This window comes from Nannobrachium achirus (assembly GCF_963921795.1).
Source record: "Nannobrachium achirus genome assembly, chromosome: 1".
In the NCBI taxonomy this organism is placed as follows: Eukaryota; Metazoa; Chordata; class Actinopteri; order Myctophiformes; family Myctophidae; genus Nannobrachium; species Nannobrachium achirus.
Window position 1 is genome coordinate 47,218,793 of NC_137810.1, and position 26,227 is coordinate 47,245,019.

General features: G+C 46.6%; 1 protein-coding gene across 1 annotated transcript in view; it reads right to left on the reverse strand.

Annotated features, from left to right (window-relative positions):
* sh3rf1 (SH3 domain containing ring finger 1) overlaps positions 1 to 26,227 on the reverse strand; it is a gene marked incomplete at its 5' end in the record, with an annotated part of 85,607 nt that overhangs the window by 49,400 nt on the left and 9,980 nt on the right. Inside the window, one exon of the mRNA XM_080723590.1 lies at positions 1,402 to 1,677. Within this exon, the coding sequence (XP_080579716.1) occupies positions 1,402 to 1,677 (276 nt within the window). The remainder of the gene's footprint in view (positions 1 to 1,401; positions 1,678 to 26,227) is intronic.

Sequence of the window (26,227 nt, forward strand, 5' to 3'; positions counted from 1 at the left end):
GTGTGCCCGGGAGTAAAACAAAGGAGCTTAATATAGAGAGCTCTGTTTGGAAAACAGCCCGCTAAGCATTTTGCCTTCTCTTTCTTTTTTTCGCTTGGCATAAATAAAATAAATACAAAATAGTACAGATTTTGACAGTACATCAAGAAACATTACAGCAACCTGGCAGAGTTGGGTTCATATATTCGTACAGCATTTTGTTCCCCCCATTTGTACATCAGGGAGTCAAGGTACAGGTGTGCTTCCCTCGCAAAAGGCAGATGTTTTGCTGGGTCTCCTTACGATTTTCTTTTAGATATCGATGTGAATCTTTTTTTCTGAAGAGGAAACATATTGAGCACTGTTCCTGACTCGTACACACAGTAAAATCCTTCAACATTGAAGAAAGTACAAACAGAGGGTCAGTTTGGTTTCATCTGTACTTTCTTCACCATTAAATCACCTGTGTAACTGTGTAATGGGAACACTGAACTAGGGTTTGGTCCATATACTGTAGCTTGCATGCTGTACCCGACTTGTACAGTACAGATTTAATTACAGCTGCTCATCGACAAACGCATCTCTTTATCTCCCTCTGTCTCTCTCTCTCTCTCTCTCTGAGTGGACAACCCTCTCGTCGCAGTGTGTTTGGAACTTGAGAAAATGATTGCTTGGGGGAGAAAGAGACAGAGAGCGAAAAGTGCGTCACCGTAATTAGAGGCCCTTTTTTTAGCCCTGGCCGCCCGTTACCAACGTGGCAGCACCCGGGGAGGTGGCGACTGGCGAGTGGGGTGTGTGTGTGTGTGTGTGTGTGTGTGTGTGTGTGTGTGTGTGTGTGTGTGTGTGTGTGTGTGTGTGTGTGTGTGTGTGTGTGTGTGTGTGTGTCTCTCTCTCTCTCACCTACAGTAGGGCTGTCTGGCACGATTATGACATTTTTACTTGACGATTATGGTAATTGTCAAAAAATTGGGATTAACGATTTCTGTCGTTGAACATTGGCATAATATGAATAAAAGAAAATACATTTCTGTTTGGCTTTTCAGCCTCGTAAACTAACAAGCTGCACAGGGCAGATATAACTTACGTATACGTAGCTGATCAACAAGCTTAAAACGATATTTCACGATATGACGCGTCGAGCTTGTAGATCTGCCAATTCCACTATTTATGAAAATGTCTCAACAAAGTCAAGATTATGACGACAAATACAAGAACGCTCGCCCAAAACACGCTCGGCCCGGGTCACCACCAGGTATTCCTAAACAGTGAAATTATGCCTAAACCTAACCTTAATCCTTAACGCGACCTCAGTAAAACTATACCTAAACGCAACCTTATTCCTAAACTTAACCTCAATAAAAGAATTACAAGAACCGCTGGAAAGGAGCGGTCCGCAGGGGGAAAAAATACAGTATCTCTCACCTTGGAGAAGGGCAGACAGTCCTTGTCGGCCTCCTTATCCTTGAGCTCGAAGTCGTAGAGGGCCTTGCACTGGGGCGGGGGTTGGGGGAGTGGCTTGACGATCTGGACGAAGTTGGTGGGGAAGAAGCCGTGGACGCCGCCCATCTCGCCGTGGTACCAGTTCTCGTCCACCTGCCGTCGCAGGATGATGATGTCGCCCTTGCTGAACTTGAGGTCGCCGGGCTCCTTGCCGTCATAGTTGTACAGGGCCTTGGCACACGGCAGCTGAGGGACGCCCTGGAAGAGAAAAACACAATGGAACCGTAAGACTTCACCGTTTTCCGAGAGCCCACACAGCCGTTTTTCACAAGTTAGCGAAGAGCTCCATCTAGTGTATAAAAAAAAGAAAAAGAAAATTGCAGTCACAGTCCCCACAGGAAATTACATTATCGCAACATGAGCACCTTACAGTATCTAACTCCTGTTGATTTCTTTCACGGAAATGCCTATATCTCCACTCTGGTGTGTGCATTGCATGTTTGGGCGAGACAGCTGCATTCAATGGTTCATAACTATGACCGGTGGTCGAAATGACTATTTTTTCTTTTCTTTTTTCCCTCGCAGCAGCACATAGATAACCTCCGTCTTTAGGGCGAGAGATAACGATCGATCGTACTGGATATAAATATTCTGTGACTACTTGAAAACGGTAAGAAAAACAGAAAATCGCTGGCAGTAGATGAGTCAAGGTCTGGTCTATAATGCTGTATAACCAAATTTATAGTCTGGAATGTGAATCGTCGCGTGTAGGGTTTGAGTTTAGTGTTCTTTGAACAGAGAATCCTTGAGTGTGATACGGGAGCAATCTTCCACAGTAAACTCAAAAGTAAGGCTGGGCAATATTATCGTAAAATTATCGATATCGAGGTATCAACATGCGAGGTATACATATAGACGTCGAAGATGACTTGAAGTGAGGTATTGGTGTATGTGTCAAATGAATTAACAGACACACTATGCATGCAGGTAGCACATGCAAAAAAGCAGTCCATCTGTAACCAGGTGTGGTTATTTCAATAAAACCATTGTTGGAAAATGGAAATAAGGCATTTAATTGCGACCGAAGGTCGCATATACTCTTAAGAACCGTGTCGCTTGAGTGTCCTTCCTTCCTTCCGTATCCTCGTGACCGTCCTTCCGTATCCTCTGTGATGTCAGTGTGATGTCAGCGAGTTGTGACATCACTTCCTGTACAGGGCGGCTACACGAAATGTGGATAACACTATATATGGAGATAGTCCAGTCCATCATGTCATATGGGACTACCGTCATAGAAAGTAGCCATTGTTAGGCCGGAGTCATTGGCTGTCTAAACATGGAGATGTGGATAACACTATATATGGAGATAGTCTAGTCCAATATGTCATATGGGACTACCGTCATAGACAGTAGCCATTGTTAATCCGGAGTCAATGGCTGACTGTCTGTACAGGAAGTGATGTCACATGACATACTTTTTATGCCCATATATGAGTCCTAACATGGAGATGTGGATAACACTATATATGGAGATAGTCTAGTCCAATATGTCATATGGAACTACCGTCATAGACACAGCCATTGACTCCGGCCTAACAATGGCTACTGTCTGACGGTAGTCCCATTATGACATGATGGACTGGACTATCTCCATATATAGTGTTCTCCACATTTCCATGTTTAGGCCCCATCGCTCACACCCTAGGTGGGGTTGGCGATAGGGCCTTTCTGTGTGGAGTTTGCATGTTCTCCCCGTGTCTCCTAGGGTTGACACCCTCACAAAAACATGAACAAACTCCCCCCAGAATGATAACAACTAGAATCGTCAGAGAAACACTGTGGTTGGCCACAGTGTTGGCCACAGGGTGACTGTGGTTGGCCACAGTCACCCTGAGGTGTCTTACTAGTTGGAGATGTCTGCGCGCTTCAGCCAGCAGTCAGGTAGAAGGACTCGTTGGTGCTCAACAAGGACGAAATGTATCAAAAAGACATATTACCTGGGCACTTCAAAAATGACTACCCAGATAAAAAAAGGATGGAGCACTCAACTGGTCTGCACGTTCATTTATTGCGACAGGGTGACTGACGTTTCGACTTTTTCAGAGTTTTTTATCTGGGTCATTTTTGAAGTGCCCAGGTAATATGTCTTTTTGGTGTCTTACTAGTTCTATGTGTACTGTACTGTGCAGTGTGTATGCACGGATATGCTATTCATTATCTGCGTAAGGCAGGCAGTGGACCTAAAGCAGAAAAACGATATAATGCAATTGTTTTTACTTATATCGTGAGTAAAGTATTCAACAATGTTATCGAATATCAAAGGTTTTCCTAATATCGCCCAGCCTTACTCTAAAGTATTTGACTACACTGATAAATGTGTTTATAGAATATAGTGGTAATATGGTGTTCCACCAGAGGCAAAAGGCTCCTCACTGTCAGGTGAAGAAGAGTGGACCGTGCTGCCTGGCAGTCAGTGCCTGCTAAGCAGGCAGGGTGGAGTATTTACACAATCCAGTTATTACACTCTGTATTTACAGAGACTCTACACTGAAACATTGCACGGTCTGGAATATATGCGCTCTGCAGAGGGGACAGACAGCAGTAAATAATAGTGCAGGTAGAGAGAGGGAGCTACTTGTGCTCACTGCTCAGGGGGGAAACACAGTTTACAGATTTTCCCCAAACTTTAACAATCATGGATAATTCATCACCACTCAGAGTTGGACATTCGTTTTTCAGAGAGGTACTATAGCCTAGAGTGGAGCAGAACACATTCACGTAGACACACACTCTCATACACACACAGAGAAGGGACAGTAAAAGCACAGGGTGCGGCCACTCAGTCAGTCTGCAAAACATGGAACTCTCAACTTAAGTCTGTGTCATTGTTGTCACGTCATATCAACTGAGAGCAGACAAACGGACCCATAGGTTCCATGTGTATGCTCTCAGAGTTCCGAGCTGAGGTCCGAGTTGAATAAACACTGAGGATTTCACGGTGTAGTTACTATGGCGAAAAAAAACAAACAAAAACAAAACAATGGACCGAACACGCATGCTTGGCCATAGGAGTTGTCACAAGACGGCCGGTTGTCCGACGACAAACACACCCGGAACGAATCCGTGCATGCGCAGCGTGTCTCAAAGAGACACTGGACTCTAACCGTGTTGTTTGTGTGTGTGTCCCCCGGCTGTGACAAAGCCTGTGTTTGTGGCACCACCGCACCGCGGTGACCAGTGTGACGGAGCTTTTGGCCGCCTCTCTTGACGAGTTGACTGATGCAGAGCCTTATAGCCCCTTTATCCCCCCCCGAGAGGGAGGGTTTTGTGGTCTCGACCTGCTAGTCTGGAGGCCCCTGAAAGGCCCTTTCAGGGAGGGAGGGGGGAGGGGGGGGGGGGGAGTTGACAATCCAGGGGAAAGGGGAAGGAGGGGTGGAATGGGGTTGGTGCAGGGACGTGCAGAGAATGTTAGAGGCAGGGGCTGAAATTTCTAAAAGGGCCTTTTGGTGAAAATATCTAAAATAGCCGACCCCCAACCCCCAAGCGTTGTCAGCTTGGAGGTCGGCTATTTTCAGTGCTTGATACCACACTGAACTATGCATAATCAAGTCAATGCTGGAGATGTAGCGTAACGGCATTGATTTCTACACAAAGAGGGCAATTCGTTCAAAATAAGATGCTGCATTCAAGTTCAGGAGAGTTTGGGCAAGGCAATTCTCTTCAATGCTGCCTTCAGGTAGGCCTATGTTATGGAAAGGAGGCATTTGCATTTCTTTCAGCATATAAAAACAGCATTCATGGTCTGTAGAGAGGGCACTTTTTACAGACAGATAAAAGGGCAGAGGCTCAAGCCCCCTTTGATGTCTATGTGTGCACATGCCTGGGTTGGGGTGTGTGTGTGTGTGGAGGGGTGGGGGTGGTTTAGAGAGAGAGAGAGAGAGAGAGAGAGAGAGAGAGAGAGAGAGAGAGAGAGAGAGAGAGAGAGAGAGAGAGAGAGAGAGAGAGAGAGAGTGTCAATGAGCTCCATTCAGGCTGTGCCGGCTGTGAGAAGGGCTGGGGTCCAAAACCGGCCCGCGGGCTGCCGCTCTTACAGCCCATTTAGACTTTGTAACGCAACGCGTTGTTGTGAGCTTTTGGATCGACTATTTCCCTGCAAACAAGCATAACTGAGGCTTTTAGCGGTGGCTCTGCAGTGCTCGGAATCATAATCACTACCCTGGCCTGCTATCACTACTACACGACTGAGCCCTGCGAAATGACAGCGATGAGGAGAGAAGTGGGTAAAAAACACCACATTGGTTTGAACCGAGGACTAAAAGGAAGGAGAGGAGAGGAACAGGGGGACAGTGTAGCACATAGCAGCGAGCCCTGGGAGAGGGTTAAAGCATGGAGAGGTGTTCTCCCTCTCTGTGTCCTTGTGAAAGGCTAACGAAGCGTTTAAAAGGCTTCAGAGGAGGATCAAAGTACAGAGCTGAGGCGTGATGGTGAGGCAGGGTGACACCGTCCCGCTGCACACAGTCATACAGCAACCCCTGCAGCAGCAGGAGCAGCCACCAGACCAGTGTAGGGATGGGACGATATGAACATTTCATATCACGATTATTGTGACAAAAGAAATCGCGATTTATGATATTATCGCGATAATCAAAATCCATCATCCTGGGGCGGAACATTTGCCAAAAAATTGCCGATCTACAAGCTCACAACGCGTCACAACGCGTTGTGAGCTTGTAGATCAGCTATTTTTTGGCAAAGACATTTTATAGAGTGAAAAAAGACTGTATAAAGTATGTATATTATAAGTACCTTTTACCAATTATAGAGGGTTTAAGAGGTACCGGATATGCAGCTCGGCAAATAAAAGGTGAATTGATCCCAGTGCATGACAGAGGACGATATCACGATAAATTAAATCTCCACGATACGATTATCGTGAGTGTTTTTTTTTAATCACTATAAATGATAATATCACTTATCGTCCCATCCCTAGACCAGTGTGGCCGTGTGTGTGTGTGTGTGTGTGTGTGTGTGTGTGTGTGTGTGTGTGTGTGTGTGTGTGTGTGTGAGAGAGAGAGAGAGAGAAGGGCCAGCTTGCGGTCAGAGACAGACAGAGAGACAGAGGAGGGGGCCCAAGAACTGGGCCTCTTTTCAGGTGGGGGGAGGGGGGGGCTGGCTCTAGACCCGCCCACACCTGGCAGGGGAGCTTTACTTGGGAGCATGAAAAAAAAGAAAGATGCGTGCACGGCTGCGTGCACGCACATCCACGTGGATGCCTGCCCAGGTGCAGAGACAAACAGCAATTCAACAAAAAAATAAAATAAGAGTCTGCTGCATGAATGAATGAAAAAAAAAAAAGGTCAGCATATTTAAATTATTTATTGCCGTCATACGTTTCGATCAGTTTAGAGATCCGAGTATGCAGACTCAGAGCTTTACTTAGAGAAAAAGTAAAAAATGTTTACTTCAGTAAAAGTATCAATTTTGCAATGCAGAAATACGTGTTATAAGTAACTTGAGTACTTGAGTAAAAGTAAAAAAGTATTGGTATCAAAATGTACTTTAAAGTAAAGTTACTTTACACTACTGGAGCCTTCCCTCTATGTCGTACAGTATTTGAGCTTTTTTGATGACATCGGTATCTGCAATGCAGACGCTTGTGTCCCGACTTCAATCTGTCTGGAAAAATGCAAATGAAAAGAGTGGAAGCTCTGGCGGCGTCTGGATCAAATGATTAGAAAGAAAGAAACCAACTCAGTCTTACTGGCTTCTGTTTATGCAAAAACCAGGTGTTGCTTCCTCGCAATGCGTACGATCCTGTGTGTGCACGTCCAAGAAAAGAAAAGCAACGCGACTTAAACCCAAAACCTAGCGGCACACAGCCTGTGATCGTCGATAAACACGGCTACTACACTCTGGATAAACACCACCACAGTGCAGTGAATCCACCCCCCACCCCCCCCCCCCCCTTCTCTTACAGTACACTACACCACCTACAGTACACTACTCTCCCTTGGTTCTTGATATCCCCCTTCTCCTGGCCTCACACAAGAGAGGCTGTCAGCAGATTCACATTTCCATGTTTCACTCGGCTTAACATAGAAGGGGGGGGGGGGGGGGGGGGCGGCTGTAAGGGCCCCCTGAATGGAATAGGTGATGTGGGGGGGTTAATATCCGGTCTGGGGTGTGTGTGTGTACCGCGGTCCCACATAAAGAGGCAGCATGCAGGCCACAGTCCAGTCCAAAAACCTCCCATCTGGACCAGAGAGAGAGAGAGTGAAAGAGGCGACCTGGCGTTTTCCAAAGAGTCTGAGGCCTTAAGCTAGATGCAGAATAGACCCAAATTTAGAGTGAACATTTTTAACTTCTGGGGGTCCCCACTCCCAGAACAAAATATTTTCAGATGGGGGTCCGTGGCCAAATACATATCATTTTGGGGGTCCTTAACCACGATTCTACAAATGTCTTCTAAATCCTAAAAGTTTTCTGAAGGGAAAACAAATTATGTTATCAGTGGTTCTGAAACTTTGTGATGTCAAGGACCCCCAAAAGTATATGTATTTGGCCGCAAAATACTCAAAATCTCAAATCTCAAAATATTTTCACTCTAAATTTGGGTCTATTCTGCATCTAGCTTAAGGCCTCAGACCCGTTTGGAAAACTCCAGGTCGCGTGAGAGAGGTCTGTGTCTCTCACTGTATAGAAGAAAAGAGAGGACCCGGCCACCCTCTCCGCAGAAACGCTACTATACAGCCTCTTTTCAGCCAAGACACACACACACACACACACACACACACACACCACACAGGCACAAAAGCCCAGCACAGAGGAGCTGTGTGTGTGCGTGCGTATCCCCAGAGACAGGGACAAGAGACTGCATTAGGACACATCTTCTCTGCATCAATTCTCCCTCACAGATAAGGCCTTGTCCTACCCGAGAGCCACGGGAAAAAGAAACCCCTCCATCAGATAGACACCCCCCTATTCTCATCAAAGGAGGAGGAGACGGGAGAAGTGGAGAAGAGAGAGTGTCTTCTTCCTCGCCTCGTTCTGTCACTTCACTCTCCCCACGGTTTGCACGTTCATGGAAGTCATTACATGACGGCATACGTCTCTGTCAGGTAGCTTTATCAGATGGTTGCTTGGCTAATGAGTGTCTGCACCACAACTAATGACTTGCAGCCTCTTTAAAGATTCTAAGCATACGATTACACTCACACGCACGCGCACACACACACACACACACACACACACACACAGCCAGCAGCGACCACTTACCATGATCTGCTTAGCAATACTGAAGTGCTGCAGGATGAATAGATAAGCAAAAGAACTTGACGCGACAACGGATCAAAGTACGCTACCACAAGAAAACACTTCTCGACAGTGATGATCGCAAGCCCACAAACTCTGCGTGTGAGGAGGGTTTGTGTTGCAGCTGATTTATGAACCCTGTATTTTTGTTCCCTTTGTGGAAAAAAATGCAAATTTAAGAGACAAAACATGCCTTTTAAGTACCACAATATGCAATGGAAGTTTATGACATGAGAGATGCATGTGGCTGGAGATACAGTAACACAGCATTTGTTTTAGTAATCCTCTGGTTTTTCATCAAAAACATCATACTGGATAAACTGTATTAATCAGAGTGTTTTGTCCTCTCTTCCCCAAATAAGGGAGAATGTTTTTTATAATTATTTCACAGTATGACTGTGAGTGTGTTTACAAATGTGTGGGTGACATACTGTCGTCAGTCTGCTTGGACTGTAGCCCGTTGTAAAATGTTAAATTACAGAGTCAGGGATAGGTGTAACATGAAAAGAACTAATAGCTTAGACATGCAGTACAGTGCTGTGTGTGTGTGTGTGTGTGTGTGTGTGTGTGTGTGTGTGTGTGTGTGTGTGTGTGTGTGTGTGTGTGTGTGCGTGCGTGCGTGCGTGCGTGCGTGCGTGCGTGCGTGCGTGCGTGCGTGCGTGCGTGCGTGTGCGTGCGTGCGTGCGTGTGTGTGCGTGTGCGTGCATGTCCAACTGCATTCACAATGTAAAAGGTACAATCGGCATCTGCCTGCCCTGTATATATCCCCTGCATTATTGATTCCCTAGAACAAATGAAAGAGGGATCAATTTAACAACTCTGAGCCTTCAAAAATACTAGCTTGGATCATGTACTCTCTTTGTTGCTGTCTGTGTAACACCTTTACATACAAGGTGTTGTCCATAAATGAAACTGAAGAGTAATTTGATCAAAGTCCTCGCCACCTTAACATTAGTGCCAAAACTCTCAACTGCAGCACGTCGCCAGTGTATCTAAATGAAAACACATTGAACCCTGGATGCATTAAAAAAAAGCAATGTTTTCACTTTAAAAACACTGCAGCATAAGTGCACACTCACTAACGCTCCACCGCATGTCTGATACAAAGCCAAGAAAAGCTGTTTGCAGCCCCACCTTCGTTGTAGATCGCAATTAAACCCGAAGTGCGAAGGGATTTGACACACAGTAAACTCAGTGTTGTTGATTCATCCATTTGTAACTCTGAGTGTACATACAGTAACGTACACTCTCAGAGTTAAAGGGATAGTTCACCCCCCAAAATGACTTTTTCTATCGATGACTAACCTCGGAACTCTTTCCCAGGTGTTTTGACCAGGTGGGCGTGGTTTTAAGGTTAGGTTTAGGCATACTTTGTGTTAAGATTAGGGTTAGGCATAGTGTTTGTGAGGTAGGTTTAAGCATAGTTTTACTGAGATTAAGGTTAGGAGTATGGTTAGGCTTAGGCATATAACCACACCCACCTGGTCGAAACACCTGGGAAAGAGGTAGTCCCGACTCACCTCATGGAACCTCTAATTCCTAAGCCAATAATGTGATGACCGGTGGAGTCGACTCAACAGAGACTCCCCTGGTCATCAAATGATTGGCTTAGGAATGTGACAAAAACTAAAAGAATCTCTAAGAATTCAAGGCTCCATGGGTTTAGTAACTGGTAGAAGACGAGTAAATCTTTGGGTGAAGTCGGTGAACTGTCCCTTTAAACGAGCACAGAGGATTTCACCGCGCCACCCGATCATTACTGAAGAGCAGTAAGTGTTAAGTCAGCAACCACAGGTGAACACGCAGGCATGAGACTTGATGAGATGCACGAGACTGGGGTCAAGTGGCGGTAATTAAGCTAACACTGTGCTTTTTAGCGGCCGGGCGGGCTGCTGACACTTTCAAAACAAAGCCTATAATAAAATATGCAGCCTCAACAGGCTTCAACGCGATTCGTCTTTGCCATTACATGAACACGTTTGTACCGTGCCATCTGGGCCAGTGTGTGGGGTGATAGTAGCAGTGCGATAGGCCTACGTGTTGAACGTTGTGCTGCAAATTGGGAACAGACTGCCGGGTCTTTAAGTACAGCGGCCGGGAGCAGGAAGGCTACAGGTAAAACTTCTACGCCGTCAGCAGTCTGCGTGTCGTTGTGTGTGTGTAACCACACAGGGCACAATCCTCTAGAGCAGTGGATCTCAACCTGTGGGTCGGGACCCCCAGTGGGGTCCCCAATTAATGTTGAGGAGTCCCCAGATGATTAACTTAATGTGAAACATTGTTTTCTCACTCAACAGTAAACAAACCAGCATAAAGTGTATAGAGAGTATCTGCACATTTCTAAAGGGACAATTTAAGGACTTTTTAATACATCTAAAATGAAAAATTAAACATTGGCCAAATTGTCAAACATTAGAGGCTGAAATTGTGAAAATAGCAGATCTACATGCTCACAACGCCTCGCAACCTTGTTATACAAAATGTAATGCCTCAACTCTAAGTGCTCGGCAGAGTGGGGGGGTCCCCAGTTAAAATATGATTTTGGGGGCCTGAAAAGGTTGAGAACCACTACTCTAGAGCCCCCCTCCTCCTTCCCCTCACATCTCTGTGCCAGACAAGTCTGCCAGTGCTTCCATACGAGGAGCTCAAGCAGCTCTGCGGGGGATTGGAGGTGCTTGGGGAGGGGGAGGAGGGGTGGGGGGGGGGGTCTGTCTGTCTGTATTTTCTGCCCCTTCCACTCGCTACTTACCAACCAGCGAGACAGACAACATGACAGGCATTCTCGCCAGAGGAAGCAGCAACACACACACAGTTCCTGCACAGGGGACACTCCATCTTCATTAGCATGCCAGTGTTTACTGATGGCCGCCGCTTTGCCGTAAGCGTCGCAGGCCGTAGCGACACACACAATTATGGAAGTGTGGAATTCTGAGGGCAGGGGCCATCTTGTTTTCATTAGAGCTCCATTACTTTAAATTGGTTCCTAATGGCCTTGTTTATGACCACCGGGAGACAGCTTTCCTCCCCGTAGGCCTCCCAGCGCTGTCTGTCTCCCCCCCCAGTCCCCAGTCCTCCAGAGGGCCTCCTTCTGTGTGTCACACACGGGACAACAGAGAGAGAGACGCACAGCGAGGATGGACTGGCCTGGTGGAGCTGACTGCAGCGGTAGGCATTCATCAAGTTAGAGCTTTGCCTGTAAAGCCAGTGGGTCTGAGAGGCAAAGTTAAGCAGGTCGATAATTAATTAGGGAAGTAATCAGGGACACAAAAAAGCAACTTAAGAGGCAGGGAGTAGCACAAATGAATACGTATAATCGTGTGCATCTCGGAATCGACATGACGGCGCGGATCCATGTGGATGATATCGGACTTCATGTGGCGTATACGACCCATCTATTGACGCCGGATCCGAGCCATTCCATTATAAAAATCAAAGTTAAATAAAAGATTATGTGAACAGAACACGAGTAGAGGTAATTCTGTGGTTTACTTACAGTGTGGTGTGTGGATACAAAGTTTAGCACTGATCGATCCAGCAATTTGCAAGGTTTGCTCCGGACACTAGCTAGCCCAGGGGTCATTACCATGCCGGGAGTTTCTATTTTTGCCAGAGACATACAAAGCAAGTCAATATAATAAAAAAATGATAGTATTTTCTGCCCTAAATCAGAGCCCATAGCTATGCTGACGAAAACAAACAAAAACTGGCATTTCAATGATTGGGTTTTTATCAGTACAGTTAAGAGCTTTCATCACAAATTAGACTACATGAACAAAATAAGAACATTATGTTGTCCGTGGCAAATGTTTCATAAAAAAAAAACAAGTCACATTTTGTCCGTGTACCTCTGCAGGAGGTTAGCGGTGGCTAACCTCCCGCAGAGCACGCAGTAAAACAAAATTACCCAGAGTCCCCTTTGGGGGCATTGGGTTATAATCCCCATAAGGGCCAAAACGTCAGTACGTCTCCGCATTGGCTGGCTGTAGGTTGTCAGAGCAATGGTCCGAGTTAACGCTGTAGTTTCACCTCGAGAGGGAAAGTGACGGCAGAGCTAAAACCGCGGTAGACAATGATGACGACACGTGGTAGATGACACACGGCAGACGATGACAAATGGTAGATGATGGGGGCACGGCGGGAGATATTTATCCACCCAGCTGCCTTTCATAAGGAGGAGGCAGACACGCCAAGGAAGCAGGGGCGTCACAAGCGGGGGGAAAAGTGGGACTGAGTTACTAATGCCCAAGGTGGAGAGGCCTTCATTATTTTGTGCTTTAACTATTGAAAAATAGCAGATATACAAGCTCGAGAGTGCCACGCTGCGAGCTTGTAGATTTGCTATTTTTAAAAAGTCGTGAAAATGTGTGAAAATCTTTGAATATATGTATTTTTGAAGCGAACTTTTGTAACTCAAATTTTGCTTCTGGCGGGGGGGGGGGGGGGTCCCTGGAACTAAACATTTTGAGATGGGGGTCCGTGGCCAAATATCATATAATTTGGGGGGTCCTTCACATGAAAAAGTGTGAGCGCCACTGACATAGAAACATAGTTTAAAAAAAAAAAAAACCTTAGAAGGATTTGAAATACTTGCTCAAAGTTTCACAATTTTTCAAAAATAGCAGATATACAAGCTCGCAGCACAGCACTTGGTGCCGCACTGTGAGCTTGTACAGTGTATCTTCAATAGTTAAAGCACAAAATAATGCGTAATAATGCGTTCCCGGTCTAAATCCCTCCCCCTATGAAGAACATTCATGGGGGCCCCACAGTGAATCCTTGTACCCAGGGCCCAGAATCTGGTGCGACACCCCTGCAAGGAAGCGAAGAACACTAGTCTCAACTCTGGCTTTCGAGAAACACTGCTGTGTTGGGAGACTAATTCGCCTTGTTTGTTCCCCCCCCTGCCCCCCTCACACTACACACAGCACCATGAGGACACGCAAATTGGTCTACAAACACACAGGCTCTCAGAGCCGTCTGGAGGCCAGATGGAAGTCTGTCTCGCACGTGAGTGAGAGTTTGGAACATGAGATTTCCACTGCGGTCCAAAACTCCAAATTCCCCGTTTCCTCCGTCTGCCTACAGGTCACTGGTTCTCAAGGTGGGGTCCGGGGGAGCCCCCAGGGGTCCCCCGAGAGCCTAGTTAAATTGGCTGATAGTTAGGCACCAAATGAACCCTTAGAGCAGTGTTTCTCAAACTTTCAAATGTCAAGGTCTCCCCTTAACTCTGACAGAGTACAAATGGGACCAAATGGACCCTTTAGGGTTAATTTGGTATTTGTACACTGTCAGAGTTACAGTCTTGTATGGATCCATTTAGACCCCCTTAAAGGAACCCACAGAGTCCCTGGAATCCACTTTGAGAACCACTGCCTTAGAGGTCTGTTAACTCAGAGAGAGGAGAAATGGGTCCATTAAGTTCCATTTGCACTGAAGAGTTACATTACTGAGGATTTTTACAGTGTAGATTGGGGTCCCAGAGAGACAGAAATGTCATCAAATGGGGGTCCGTGGGGCGGGCCTAATGAACTGGTTCTCAAATTCCTTGGGGGGAAAACTGCAGGTATTGAGCTAAATTAGTTAAAATAGCATCACAACAAAAACATTTTTAACTCAAAACTTTGCTTCTGGAGGTCCCCGACACAAAATATTTTGGAGATGTTGGTCTGCAGCCAAATACATTTTGGGGGTCCTTGACACAAAAAAGTTTGAGAATCACTGGCCTAATTCATATCAACCTGGGGGTCATTGAAAACCCTGCATGGCCCGGTACTGAGGTTACGTAGCGGTCCAGGACAGAAGATGTGTTCCCCCCCCCCGGGGGGCCCAGTTACAACACACACCTCTGGAGTTAACCAGCCACTGACCCCTAACAAACCCTCCTTTTTACTGCCAGTCCCTGACCCCTGGCTGCAGCGCCGGGGCCCATGGGAACCTCGGTCCTCGGCTGTGATCAAAGCCCGACGGGCCCCGGAGAGAGGCAGGGTACGAAGGGGGCCCATAAGGCTGCCATGTGTGAAGTCCCTCCACGAACACTGGGATTTTTCGGTTTGAAACGGGGCAGGAAAATTCTATTAAAAAAAAAGAAAAGAAGAAATACATGGAAAACGGAGTGAAGACACTGGTGGGGCGGGGGCATTTAGTAAGCTACAGATTAGCCATCAAAAAGAAAAAGACTTTTGGAAGGAAGGGGGTCTGGATTTATGGAAAAACTACACCAACAGAGCAGCCGCCCCATACGGTTTTCATAAAGCCGTGTGTATGTGTGTGTTGGCCCTGGCTATAGCACGTAGGTGCTATTGCATGGAGGGCCCCCACCTTTTCATATACTTACACGTGTGTGTGTGTGTGTGAGCGGGTGTGTGTGTGTGTGAGCGGGTGTTGTCTTTACCTGGCTGGCCCCAGTCCAGCTACGAAGGCTGGCTCGGTTCTGGGTGGCCCAGGATCACACAGCCGGCTTGTCGGACTGGAGAACAGAACCCTCTATCTTTGTGCCAGTTCATACACTGGACTTTAAAGAGAGCTCTCACAGGAGGGCAAGGAAACCCGCTCACATTTCAGGGCGAGAGACGCCGCCGAGTGAGAGCGAGGCCGAGGGAGGGGCCTAAACAAGCTGGGAAACTGGAAAATGGAAGGGGGAGGAGGGCGGGGGGCAAGGAGAGCCAGCCGCCAGATCAAAAGAGAGAAAAGAGAACCGAGCCCTGGCGGCTGGAGCTGAACCTGTCAGCGTTGAGGGTTCTGCAGCGTAATGGGGCAGACAGAACCTCTGGAGCTCCAACGGGAGCCAGAGACACGGGTCCTGCTGGCCAAGACCAATCTGCTAAAGCAGGAGCAGCTGGGAAAGCCAGGAGAGGGAAAAAACAAAACACTACAGTCTGGTACTGTACGTCTACACACACAGCTCAGGTAGCGCCGGACCATGTTTATTTAAAAAGCGTTATCGTGATATTAACAGCCCGCAACATCTGGTGTTCACATCTCCAATGAACGTAGAGAACTTTTTATAATTTATTCAATTCACCTCCCTCGATGTTTCAAATATATTTATTTATTCACTGAAATCAGACTTCAGAAGAACACTGGTTGAAGAAGATGCAACAGAGAGATGGCCTAGTTAGAGAGAGGAAAGTATTTTTAGTGAGTTCTTTGAACTGTTGAAAGATACAAGGAATTAGTTTTTGGAACGTTTTCTTCTTTGAACTGTTGAAAGAGATACAAAGAACATTAAGTATTCTGGATATTAGGCTACATTATTCACCAAAATATCATAGTGGAGAAGACTCATCTATTGTCCAGTCCTGAGCTCCAGTGACGATGAATGCACTTATGTACGGCCCTGTAACTAAGGCCAGCGTGGATGCTTCTTTCTGGAGGCCCCATGAAAACTTCCAGCTGCTTCCTGTGAAAGGTCTCATAACTAATACGCGCGTAGTCACTGAGCAAAACAAACAACTTTTAATCTGAGATGTTGCCCAGTGCTACCCAGTAAAATACTCAAGCGTTCACTTATCCATTTGTAACTCAGAAAGTGTACAACGGGTCTATCCGGTTCCATTTGCATCCCCGCAGACTTAAATTGACACAGGATTGTACTGTGTAGAATCCAGTGGGCGACATCTCCAAAAAAACAGCAACACAATGTTTGTGTTGCTGCAGCTCAGAGGACTGACAAATGAAGTGACACAAATATAGAGTGTTAAAGAAAATGCAAGGAGAAGCCCGCTTCTAGAAGCGAACATTTGTTGTCCTCTGGCAGACGGTAGCGCTAAGGTCTAATTGAGCTGGAGAGAGGACAGGCTGAGTGCAGAGAGCTGCGTGCACTGCCTGTGCCACGGAAGGACGGAGGCGGACAAGAGCGCGGCTGCATCGTGACGGCTGAGAGGGCTGAAGTGGAGGCGGATATTGCGGTCTATCCTGAGAACTTCAACCCACCTCCTCCTACTCTTCCTCTTCCTCGACCCGCCCTCCTCTTCAAGCTCTCCTCCATCTCCAACCACACCACGTTCGGAAACCACGAGAGGTCAGGCTGAAGTCAGTGAGTGTGCATGAATCGCCAAGTTTCTACCCAAAGAGTTGACTAACCGGAAAGTAGAAGAAGATGGGGGGGAAAAAAGGCTTCAGTTTGTTAAAAAGCAGCATACAGTATACTGTAGTTGGGGACGAGTGTGTGTGTACTGTATGTGTGTGTATGTGTGTGTGTGTGTGTGTGTGTGTGTGTGTGTGTGTGTGTGGGAGGGGGGGCAGATTACAAATGTCACATTTGTGTTCGATGTGCTGACGCTCGGTGTGAGCTGAATTCTAAGCGGCCGGGTCACATCTCTCTTGGCACTGCTGGTGAAAGCGTGCAGTGTGGTGGGCTAGCCTTTTGTTCTGTGGGGTCCATTCAAGGGGGGGGAGAGCCACCTGCTCTCCGCTGCTGGGCCGGCCTGGAAGTCTTTAGCCACGGAGCCGGCTGGTTGATGCGGAACTGGATCGCCCGCTGGCTCCCAGGGGCCCCGGGGGCCGTAAATAAGGCCAGCGTGGACGCTTCTTTCTGGGGGCCCCTTGAAAACTTTTCAGCTGCTTCGGCTTCGTCAGAACGCCTGTGAAAAGTCTCATAACTAATATGCCATGTAAAAAAAAAAGGGATTTTACGATATTCATGGCCCAAATGTCGGTGTTTCGACGTGTTCTCTGTACCGTCTTGTTGGCCCTGAGCGTCCTTCATCTCAGACACTTTGATACCAGATGTAGAAATCATGGTAAAGTGATAATAGGATATTATATACACAACCATACCTGCATGCACATGTTATGTTCCACCAAACGAATGTGATATTTAAATATACAATGTTCTTAAGGAAAGCTTATATAGTATATAATCTTAGCTATAACCGTTAATACAGTACAGTCCATATATGTATAACTATAGAATGGGGATATGGCCGTTATGGCAAATGCCTGCAGTTATCTGAAAATACTGAACACCGTCCAGCCATTCAGAATTGAATATTCTCTGTGGCTTAACGTGCACATTTTGGGTATGTCATTAATAAAGGCGGAAATTGTCAGTAAATCGTCTATTTTCACCTTTTGTCGTACAATGCCGTGACATGAGTGGCTAAAACATATCTGTTGTATTATAGCAGCGATCCTCATAGCCTGTGGGTGGTTGGGATATGAGACGAGTGGGCAGTGGAGGAACAGCTGTTTGCATTGGCTGGGTGTCCAAAACACCTCTACATACAGTGCTCAAACAAAGCCTGCACATTGATGCGGTGGAGTGGCCAGCGCACAGACACTGCATTCTGTTCTCCATCTCACAGCAGCACTGTCCATCTCCCACGGACGTGAGAAAGTGTGTGTGTGTGTGTGTGTGTGCGCGTGTGCGTGTGTGTGCGTGTGCGTGTGCGTGTGTGTGCGCGCGTGCATGTTGGTCGAGTCCAGTGGGGCGCTTGGTGTTTTATTTGCTGTGTTCCACCACGCAGTTCAGAAGTAACATCTAACCGATAGATCCTCATCCTTTCCATCTGCCTGCCCGCCAAAAAAAAGAAAAAGCATCTCTAAAGGAGCTCCGGCTGTAAAGACTTCAATACTCGGTTGTTTTCCCCTCAAGAAAAAAAGAAGAAGGTTGGCAGATCGCTGTGGCCTTAGCAACCCTGCGCTAAAACCCATTACAGCCTTTCCTCAAACTTTTAAACTGGTTCATGTCAGTCTGGCACAGAGAGGATCCTGCAGGCTTGCACATCAAGGCTGTCACCTGACTTTATGCACCTTTGGTCTATGCCAGGCTATAAAAAAAAGAGTTACATAAGCGATAAGAATAAGTGATATGAATCGCTCTCAAGATGTTATGCATTCCAAGAGTGGGTCCGTACAGACTTGCACGTAGCAAGAAAGGGGCAGGTCGGAAGGCAGCTCTTGCCAGATTTATACTTAGATGCAAGTTGTGTCGCGCACCCGAAAAATTGCCTATTTCGGGTAAGTATAAAGTATGAATCACCCTCTACGGAGGTAGGGTTGACTGTGCCTGCGAGGAGGAGACAGAGCACTGCTGCTGTCCATGTACATAAGCTGCTGTCTCAGCCCAGGGACCACTCATGGCCTGCGGAGGCAGATGCATGGGCTGGCGCTGAGCAGGCAGACAGCTCAGCCTCCCGACAGTCCCAGGTAGGCAGGGGCGGTTTTAGTCATCAACAAACTCCATAATGCCATTAGAGGTTGGAGAGGAAGGGGGAGGAGGGCAGGCAGATGCCGACGCTTCCAGAGGGGTCGGACGAACACTATAGCCCAGCTAATGAGGTTTCCTCTGTGACACTATCAGCATGGCGATCACACCTTCGCCGCCTCGCAGAATGCAAATATAGGCCTGGCGAAGGCACAGGGCTGACATTTCAACGCAGTGTGTCACAGGGGTTTTGGCTTGTGTGTGTCGTCGTGAATATCCACCTGTGTTTGCGTGGGACGGGCTGAGAGCTTGTGCAACAACGTGCCCCTCTCACAGACCTAAACTCGGCCTATGACTCATTAAAACAAACAAGGCACGGTTGGTTGGGAAGGCTCAGCCCCATACAGGGCCTTGTGTGTGTCTACAAAATACCTTGAGTCAAGGAAGGTGGGTCCATTTGTCTCTCGTTAAAGAGTGACTGAGAACTTACATGATTGTTCCATTGAATTGGTCTCTGGGCTTTTAACGTAAACAACTCTTCCTTTTTACTTTTTTGCAAAACAAAACGTGCAGAATCTGTTCTGTACACCTTTAACATACCACTGGTTCCCAAACGTTTTGAATTTCAAGGACCCCAAGTTTGGTATGCATTAGTGCATGGACCCCCATAACCAAGAATGTACAAATGGAACCACGGTTTCTTTTGTACACTCTCAGAGCGGAGTTACAGACCTGTCAAGGTCCATTTGGTTCCTAACTATCATTCATTTAGCTGGGGGCCCCCAGGAATCCTATCAAGGACCCCACTTTGAGAATCACTGCACTGCCAGATATAGTAGTTTAGTGTAGGTTGCAGCTTGATTTAGTTTAGTCAGCGTTGTTGCTTTAAATCTCTCTGCTTCAATTATAGATACATATAAACTGCATTGCTCATTGGCGCAATGTATCAATCAATGCATTTGCCATAATTGGCAGGGGCAAACGTTCAAGCCATGTAAAAATATTCAAGCAGGAGGTCAATCTGAATTCTCAAGTGGTTTTGGTTTGTGGTTTTGTTACGAATGTCAGAGATGTAGCCATGATATGAGATACTTGGTTAAATTAAACATGTTTTCATCATACCAAAACTTACAGCAGATAGTATCAGTGATGGTGTACTATATGCTTATGCTTCCAATGATCTGTTGTCCAAAAAACACATACACCTAGCTCAAGAGCAGGAGGGCAGAGGTTAAGATAGTTGTCTGTCAGCTATTCACATCCTCTAGTCTACACACACACGCACGCACGCACGCACGCACACCTCTTTCCCACATCAGTTCAAGTTCCACTCAGTTTGTCAAGCAGTGATTTGAAGGTAAACAAACTCAGCAAACTCAGCTCTCCACTTCAGAGTTTGTCTATTTTCAAGGGCCACTGCATTCTCTGCTGGGTTCCCATGCCCTGATTTCTCTGATTCCGAACGCTGCCCACTGCCATGCCACAGATAAAAGTCCCTCTGATCGCCCACAGTGTAGGAGAGAGAGAGAAGTGGCTGTACAGTAATCCCATTCACCTCCTTGTCAATCAACACTTAAAGGAGTAGTTCACCCCCAAAATGATTTTTTTTCTAAAATGACTTTATCACGCCATGGAGACTTGAGTTCAATAATATATAATTTCTTTTGAGCGGTGGTAAACCGATCCATAGAGTGGCTGTGCGTGTGTCTGTAGCCTTTTTCCTCAGCGTTTTGCCATAGTAAAACGTGTGTGTGTAGCATAACCGCTCCATAGAGTGGCTGTGCGTGTGTCTGTAGCCTTTTTCCTCAGCGTTTTGCCATAGTAAAACGTGTGTGTGTAGCATAGCCTGTACATCCTAGACTTAAATCCTAGTCTGAAGACGTTATGCAAGCACGACCACCGCTCACTTCACATTGGTCGTGATTTTTTGTATTTGTCGCATTCCTAAGAAATAAAATACTGAACTCAAGTCTCCATGGCGTGAGTAATCAATAGGGGAAAAAAAGTCATTTTGGGGGTGAACCTACTCCTTTAAGTCATATTTTATTCTTTGTCATGTAACGATATTGCACGGAAATAGCAATCTACAAACTCACAATTTGTTGCTTGTTGTAGATCTGACAAGAATTTCAGCACAAGTCAAGAGTGGGGCAAACGTCCCAGCCCCTGGGGCCCCCGGCCAGGGCCCCGTGGCGGATGGATGATGGCCCCCATGGCGCCTTGCAGATAGAAGAGGAGGATGTCACTCAGGACAAACAGATAAACCGTGTGTCCCCGGGACCCAAAACACTGCTGGAAATGTTATCAGCACACCGCTGAACCACAAGCAAGTTAGCGCTCACTCAGACCACAACACAAGGAGCTGGTTCCTAGCGGTTTAGAGCAGTGGTCTTCAACGGTTTCAGGCCAAGGACCCCTTAGTTGAGAGAGAGATGCAGCAGGGACCCCCACAACCTTTGTGGATTCCATATAGTTTAATCGTTTGACAGCACGATCATCAGTGTATTTTGGATTCATGTTAATGTGTATTTTCACAACCGTCAATAAATACTTAATAAACTTGACCTTTCACTATGTACTTAGTCTGCTCTTTTCCCCCTCTACACCAAAGCTCTTTGCCGAAAATAGCCGATCTACATTGTGAGCTTGTAGATCGGCTATTTTTGGCTGAAGTTCTGAATATTGACGCTAGGGTTCAAGGTTAATATAAAAAAGGGGGAAAAAACAAGTTTCTATCAGACAAAGATTTGGAGTCCCTGTAGTAACTCTGAGGACCCCCTAGGGGTCCCGGACCCCCTGTTGAAGACCCCTGTATTAGAGAAATACACAGGTTGAAAAACACAGGACGGCAACGTAACAGGTTGAAGCAGTGAGGAACCAGTACATTTACTCAACTACCATACTCAAGTAAAATGTCACAGGTGCTTTTACTTTCCTTGAACATTTCCCATTTCCTGATACTTCTACTCCACTACATCTCAGAGGCAAATATTGTACTTTTTACACCACTAAAAGTATTTAAGTTAGCTGTATCGTTACTTAGATTCGTAGTACAAAACACACATTAACCAATTAAGTCTTAGATTATACCTAAGCTATTTGAAATTAGCCGATCTACCAACTCATTATGTCGCGTGGTGAGCTTATAGATCAGCTATTTTACTTTTACTATTGCCAATACTTTCGTACTTTTACTCAATTCAAATATTTAATACAAGGCCTTTTACTTGAGTTTTTTTCCCCCGCCATTGTGAGGGGCCACAGACTCTTCTCTGCTCAGCTCATTCAGGGCCATTTGTGGCCCCCGAGGGTGCCAGAGGTCAAGGGGGCAAATGACAGCGAATCAGCCGAAGTCAGCCCCAGGGATGGGAACCAAGCACTTAAAATGCCACCGTGCCAATGGCCCATGGATGACCAATCCTGGCCCCAAAACAAAAATCACAACATGGAGGGTCGAAGGGTCAAACTGCTCCGTTGGAAGTTATTGGGGAGAGGAGGGGAGGCAAGGTATGAAGGCCACCTTGGGAGTAGAGGTGGGGCCACCATGGGTGGACGCGTTGTCACACAGCTGACTAAACAGTCAAAAGAATCAATTCCGCTGACAGAAAGACGGGAACTAATGATTTAGGTGTCGACACATGCCCACTTAAGCCACACAGGTTGGCTCTGAAGACCTGGTTCTCACGCGTTTTCACATCGAGGACCCACAAAATGTACTTCGCCACGGACCCCCATCTAAAATAATGTTGTGCCAGTTAGGGGGTACGTGTTGCTCAGGGATACCATGACACATTGCCATGGCCGGGAATCAAACCCGACACCTAGACCTTCTTCCCAGGCGGGCGGGCCCCTACTGATTTAGCTATGGCCTCATTGATCGATTTTGATTCACTCATTTTGCTGGGGCCTGGAACCCTCTCAAGGACCCCTGGGGGTCCCCAGACCCCACTTTGAGAACCCCTCGTAATAATACCCTCACTGTAATAGTAAAAAAACATCACAGCAAAAGGACATAAAAAACAACACGCACGTTTGTACATGAAAAGCATATCATTTGTGGCGATGATTAGACTGACACAATCTGAGCCGTAAAATTAGCCTTGATGACAGTTGTAGAGCATAAATCTGTAAATATCATAAATATCAAAAGAAAGATCCGAGCCATTGGACCACACACACGTACAAGCAGTCTTTAAGAAAGGCTCTGGCTGGCCAACACAGGTGTGATAGACCTGAGGTAAAAACAAGGTCACCCCCCCAACCCCCCCTCCCCCGCCGGCTATTGTCATTGCTGACAGAGCTTGGCAGGGGATGGGACGTGTGTGGATGAGGGAGGAAGGGCGGTAAAAAAGACGGGGACCACCCAGAGTTTGCTGTTACGACAACTGGCAACCACAAGTGGTGTATTATTAACGCTCCGTTGCAAACAAAGCGCGTACACAAGCCCCGGGTTCATGCGATACGCCGCACACGGAGCGAGTTACAGGAGTGAACTTTTACACTCCCAATTATCCGAGTAAAGATGGGCTGTGATCCTCGCCACATCCAAGCAAACATTGGGAAAAAAAAGGGGGCGTCTGCAATCCAAACAGCAGTTGGGTGCAGGACAGGTGACTCTACCCCCGAGGGCTTTCAGGTGCACCGGCGCCTCGCTGACTCGCTCTGGCTCTCTCTTCTGTGTATCAACACTCAAGCTTCTTCAAGCTTCTTTTATCCTCAGTTGTATGGTGTGACCTGTGACAAAAACAGCAGATCTACAAGCTCACAGCGCATGGTGAGCGTGTAGTTCTGTTATTTTGTCATATGATGGGAGCATCACCATATTTATGTGTGTCAATATTTGATAGGTTATCACCTTTTCTTATTTAGACATTCGACAACGCAACTACATATTTTATGAATTCACAGAGGGAAAATATCTGCCTTTACCATAGAAATCACAATATAATAGAAATTACAATACAATAAAAAATAAAACGTATTTTTCATATCCCATTACTCAACCTAATACTAAATAATAAAATCTTGTTTTTCCTATCATTCAATACAATTGAAAATGCTCGGTCCTACTGGAGAACTGAATACTTCCCAACCCTCAACTAAAAGCTGCCCTCTGTAACCTTCCTGTTCTACTTCAGATTCAAACCTCGGGGTCTCCTCACTCTCCTGCATCGAGCACTGAAATTTGAACCACTGGGCTAATGGAGACCGACTCCTTGCTTAGGAGAGAGATCCAATTTTGATCTCCAGAGAGTAAGACCACTTATAAAGCAGTCGTGTCAAACCAGGCAGACACAGACTGAGAGACCAAATACAACCACCCCACCACTTGTGTAAGTTATATTGTAATGATGCACGTTCAACACACAGGAACAGCCTTTTCACTCGTGCCAGACGTCAAAGCAACTAGAGATTAGGGATGCCAGAAACTGATAACGACTAGTCGGAAATCCCTACTAGAGATGTACCGATTACTGTAAATATCATCATGTGATAAATTACGTGATATCGGAATGGCATGAAATGGCATACTCGCCGATACCATGACACCAGCATTTTTGGCAGTATCGGTAGCTTTTCCCAACACTGGTGTCGGTATCGGAACAACTCTAAAAGCAACAGATACCGTCCGGGAATAGATCATCATGCAAGGTTGCTAAGACACACATACAGGGAATAGATTACAAACACAGGAGGACAGACAGAGGAGGAAGAAGGTAGAGGAACAAGTGGAACAGAGGGAGAATATGAGCTGGCAGGTAAGAGACGAGACCAGACAAGCCCCGCAGAGTGGAGGAGCAACAGTGACCCGTCACCGCTCACGGCATTCCACACACACACACACACACACACACACACACACACACACACACACACACACACACACACACACACACACACACACACACACACACACACACACACACACACACACACACACACACACACACACACACACACACACACACACACACACACACACACACACACACACACACACACACACACAGTCTGGGGGAACGGGTTAGAGGGGATTTGACAAAACTCCTTCTCACTGGTGTCTGGCCTGGAAAATCTCGAAGGCTCCCAGAACCAGACACTCAGACGCGCACACACACACATACACACACACCCTTTTGCCGGTGAAGCAGCGTTACCCTATAATGATGGAGACAGCCCAGACTGCACCTTAATCACATGATTATGTCTTCTGATTTCTCTGCCCTGGAATTATGGAAAACCGAAGTGTGTGGAGTGAACCTGAGCGGGGGAATTCACACACGGCCGTTATTTACCCAGCGCTCGCACACTGCCGATTCACGCCACAGATGCTGCTGCTGCTGCTGCACATCCAAAATTCACTGCCAGACGTGGGTAAACCTACAAAAACGGGTGAGGAAATCTCAGGAGAGAGGGCATCTGACTGCCACAGTGGTGGGTGGGTAATTGCTGATACAAGGAAAATCGCTGAATATCTATATTGCTGAAAGGCGTATAGTTAGCCGTACTTTTACTGAACCAACAACATGCACGTTTTTGTTTTTACTGTAATCCTATAAAGACAGGCTCAAATATCCACCATGAACTCAACAACGTATTATAAAATAATTATCCAGAGTGCTCTGTTCACAAATTGGTAGGCACATAAGAGATTCTCATAAATTATACTCCCGACGCCCAAGTATAGCGATCTACAAGCTCACAACAATGCGTCGCATAGATACGTGTTATGAGCTTCAGAGCTTGTAGATCGTCTGTTTTCAGCACTGTACTCCGGTGTACGAAAGCATAAATCAAAACTTTGCCAGCTATTCCCCTCAACTAATTGGTACCTCACCCTGTGGCACTGGATAATCACTATCAAGGATTCACATACGTGGCAGCGCAGCCTGCGCAGGGTCCCACCTCAAACTGTGATTATGCCGCCTATCAGCAAGAAACCACCTGCTTTCCCCAAAGGTATAGTGTTAAGAAGAAAACAGGGACTCTATAGGCCACTGGTTCTCAAACCTTTAAGGCCGCAACCCCCCAACATAACCATTTTTACAGTAGTTGGCCTATAGTTTGTTGATTACTTTTGACGCTGTAATGGTCTTATTTTTGAGCGGTGGTCACAACGCTCCTATATGTGGCGGTGTGTGTGGGTCTGTCTGTAGCCAGCCTCTGGTGTAGCCTGAGTACCCTGGGTGACCAGAGAGGTGCTGTTGAGTCTAGCCTGCCCTGAGCATCAACTGCAACACACACACACACACACACACACACACACACACACACACACACACACACACACACACACACACACACACACACACACACACACACACACACACACACACACACACACACACA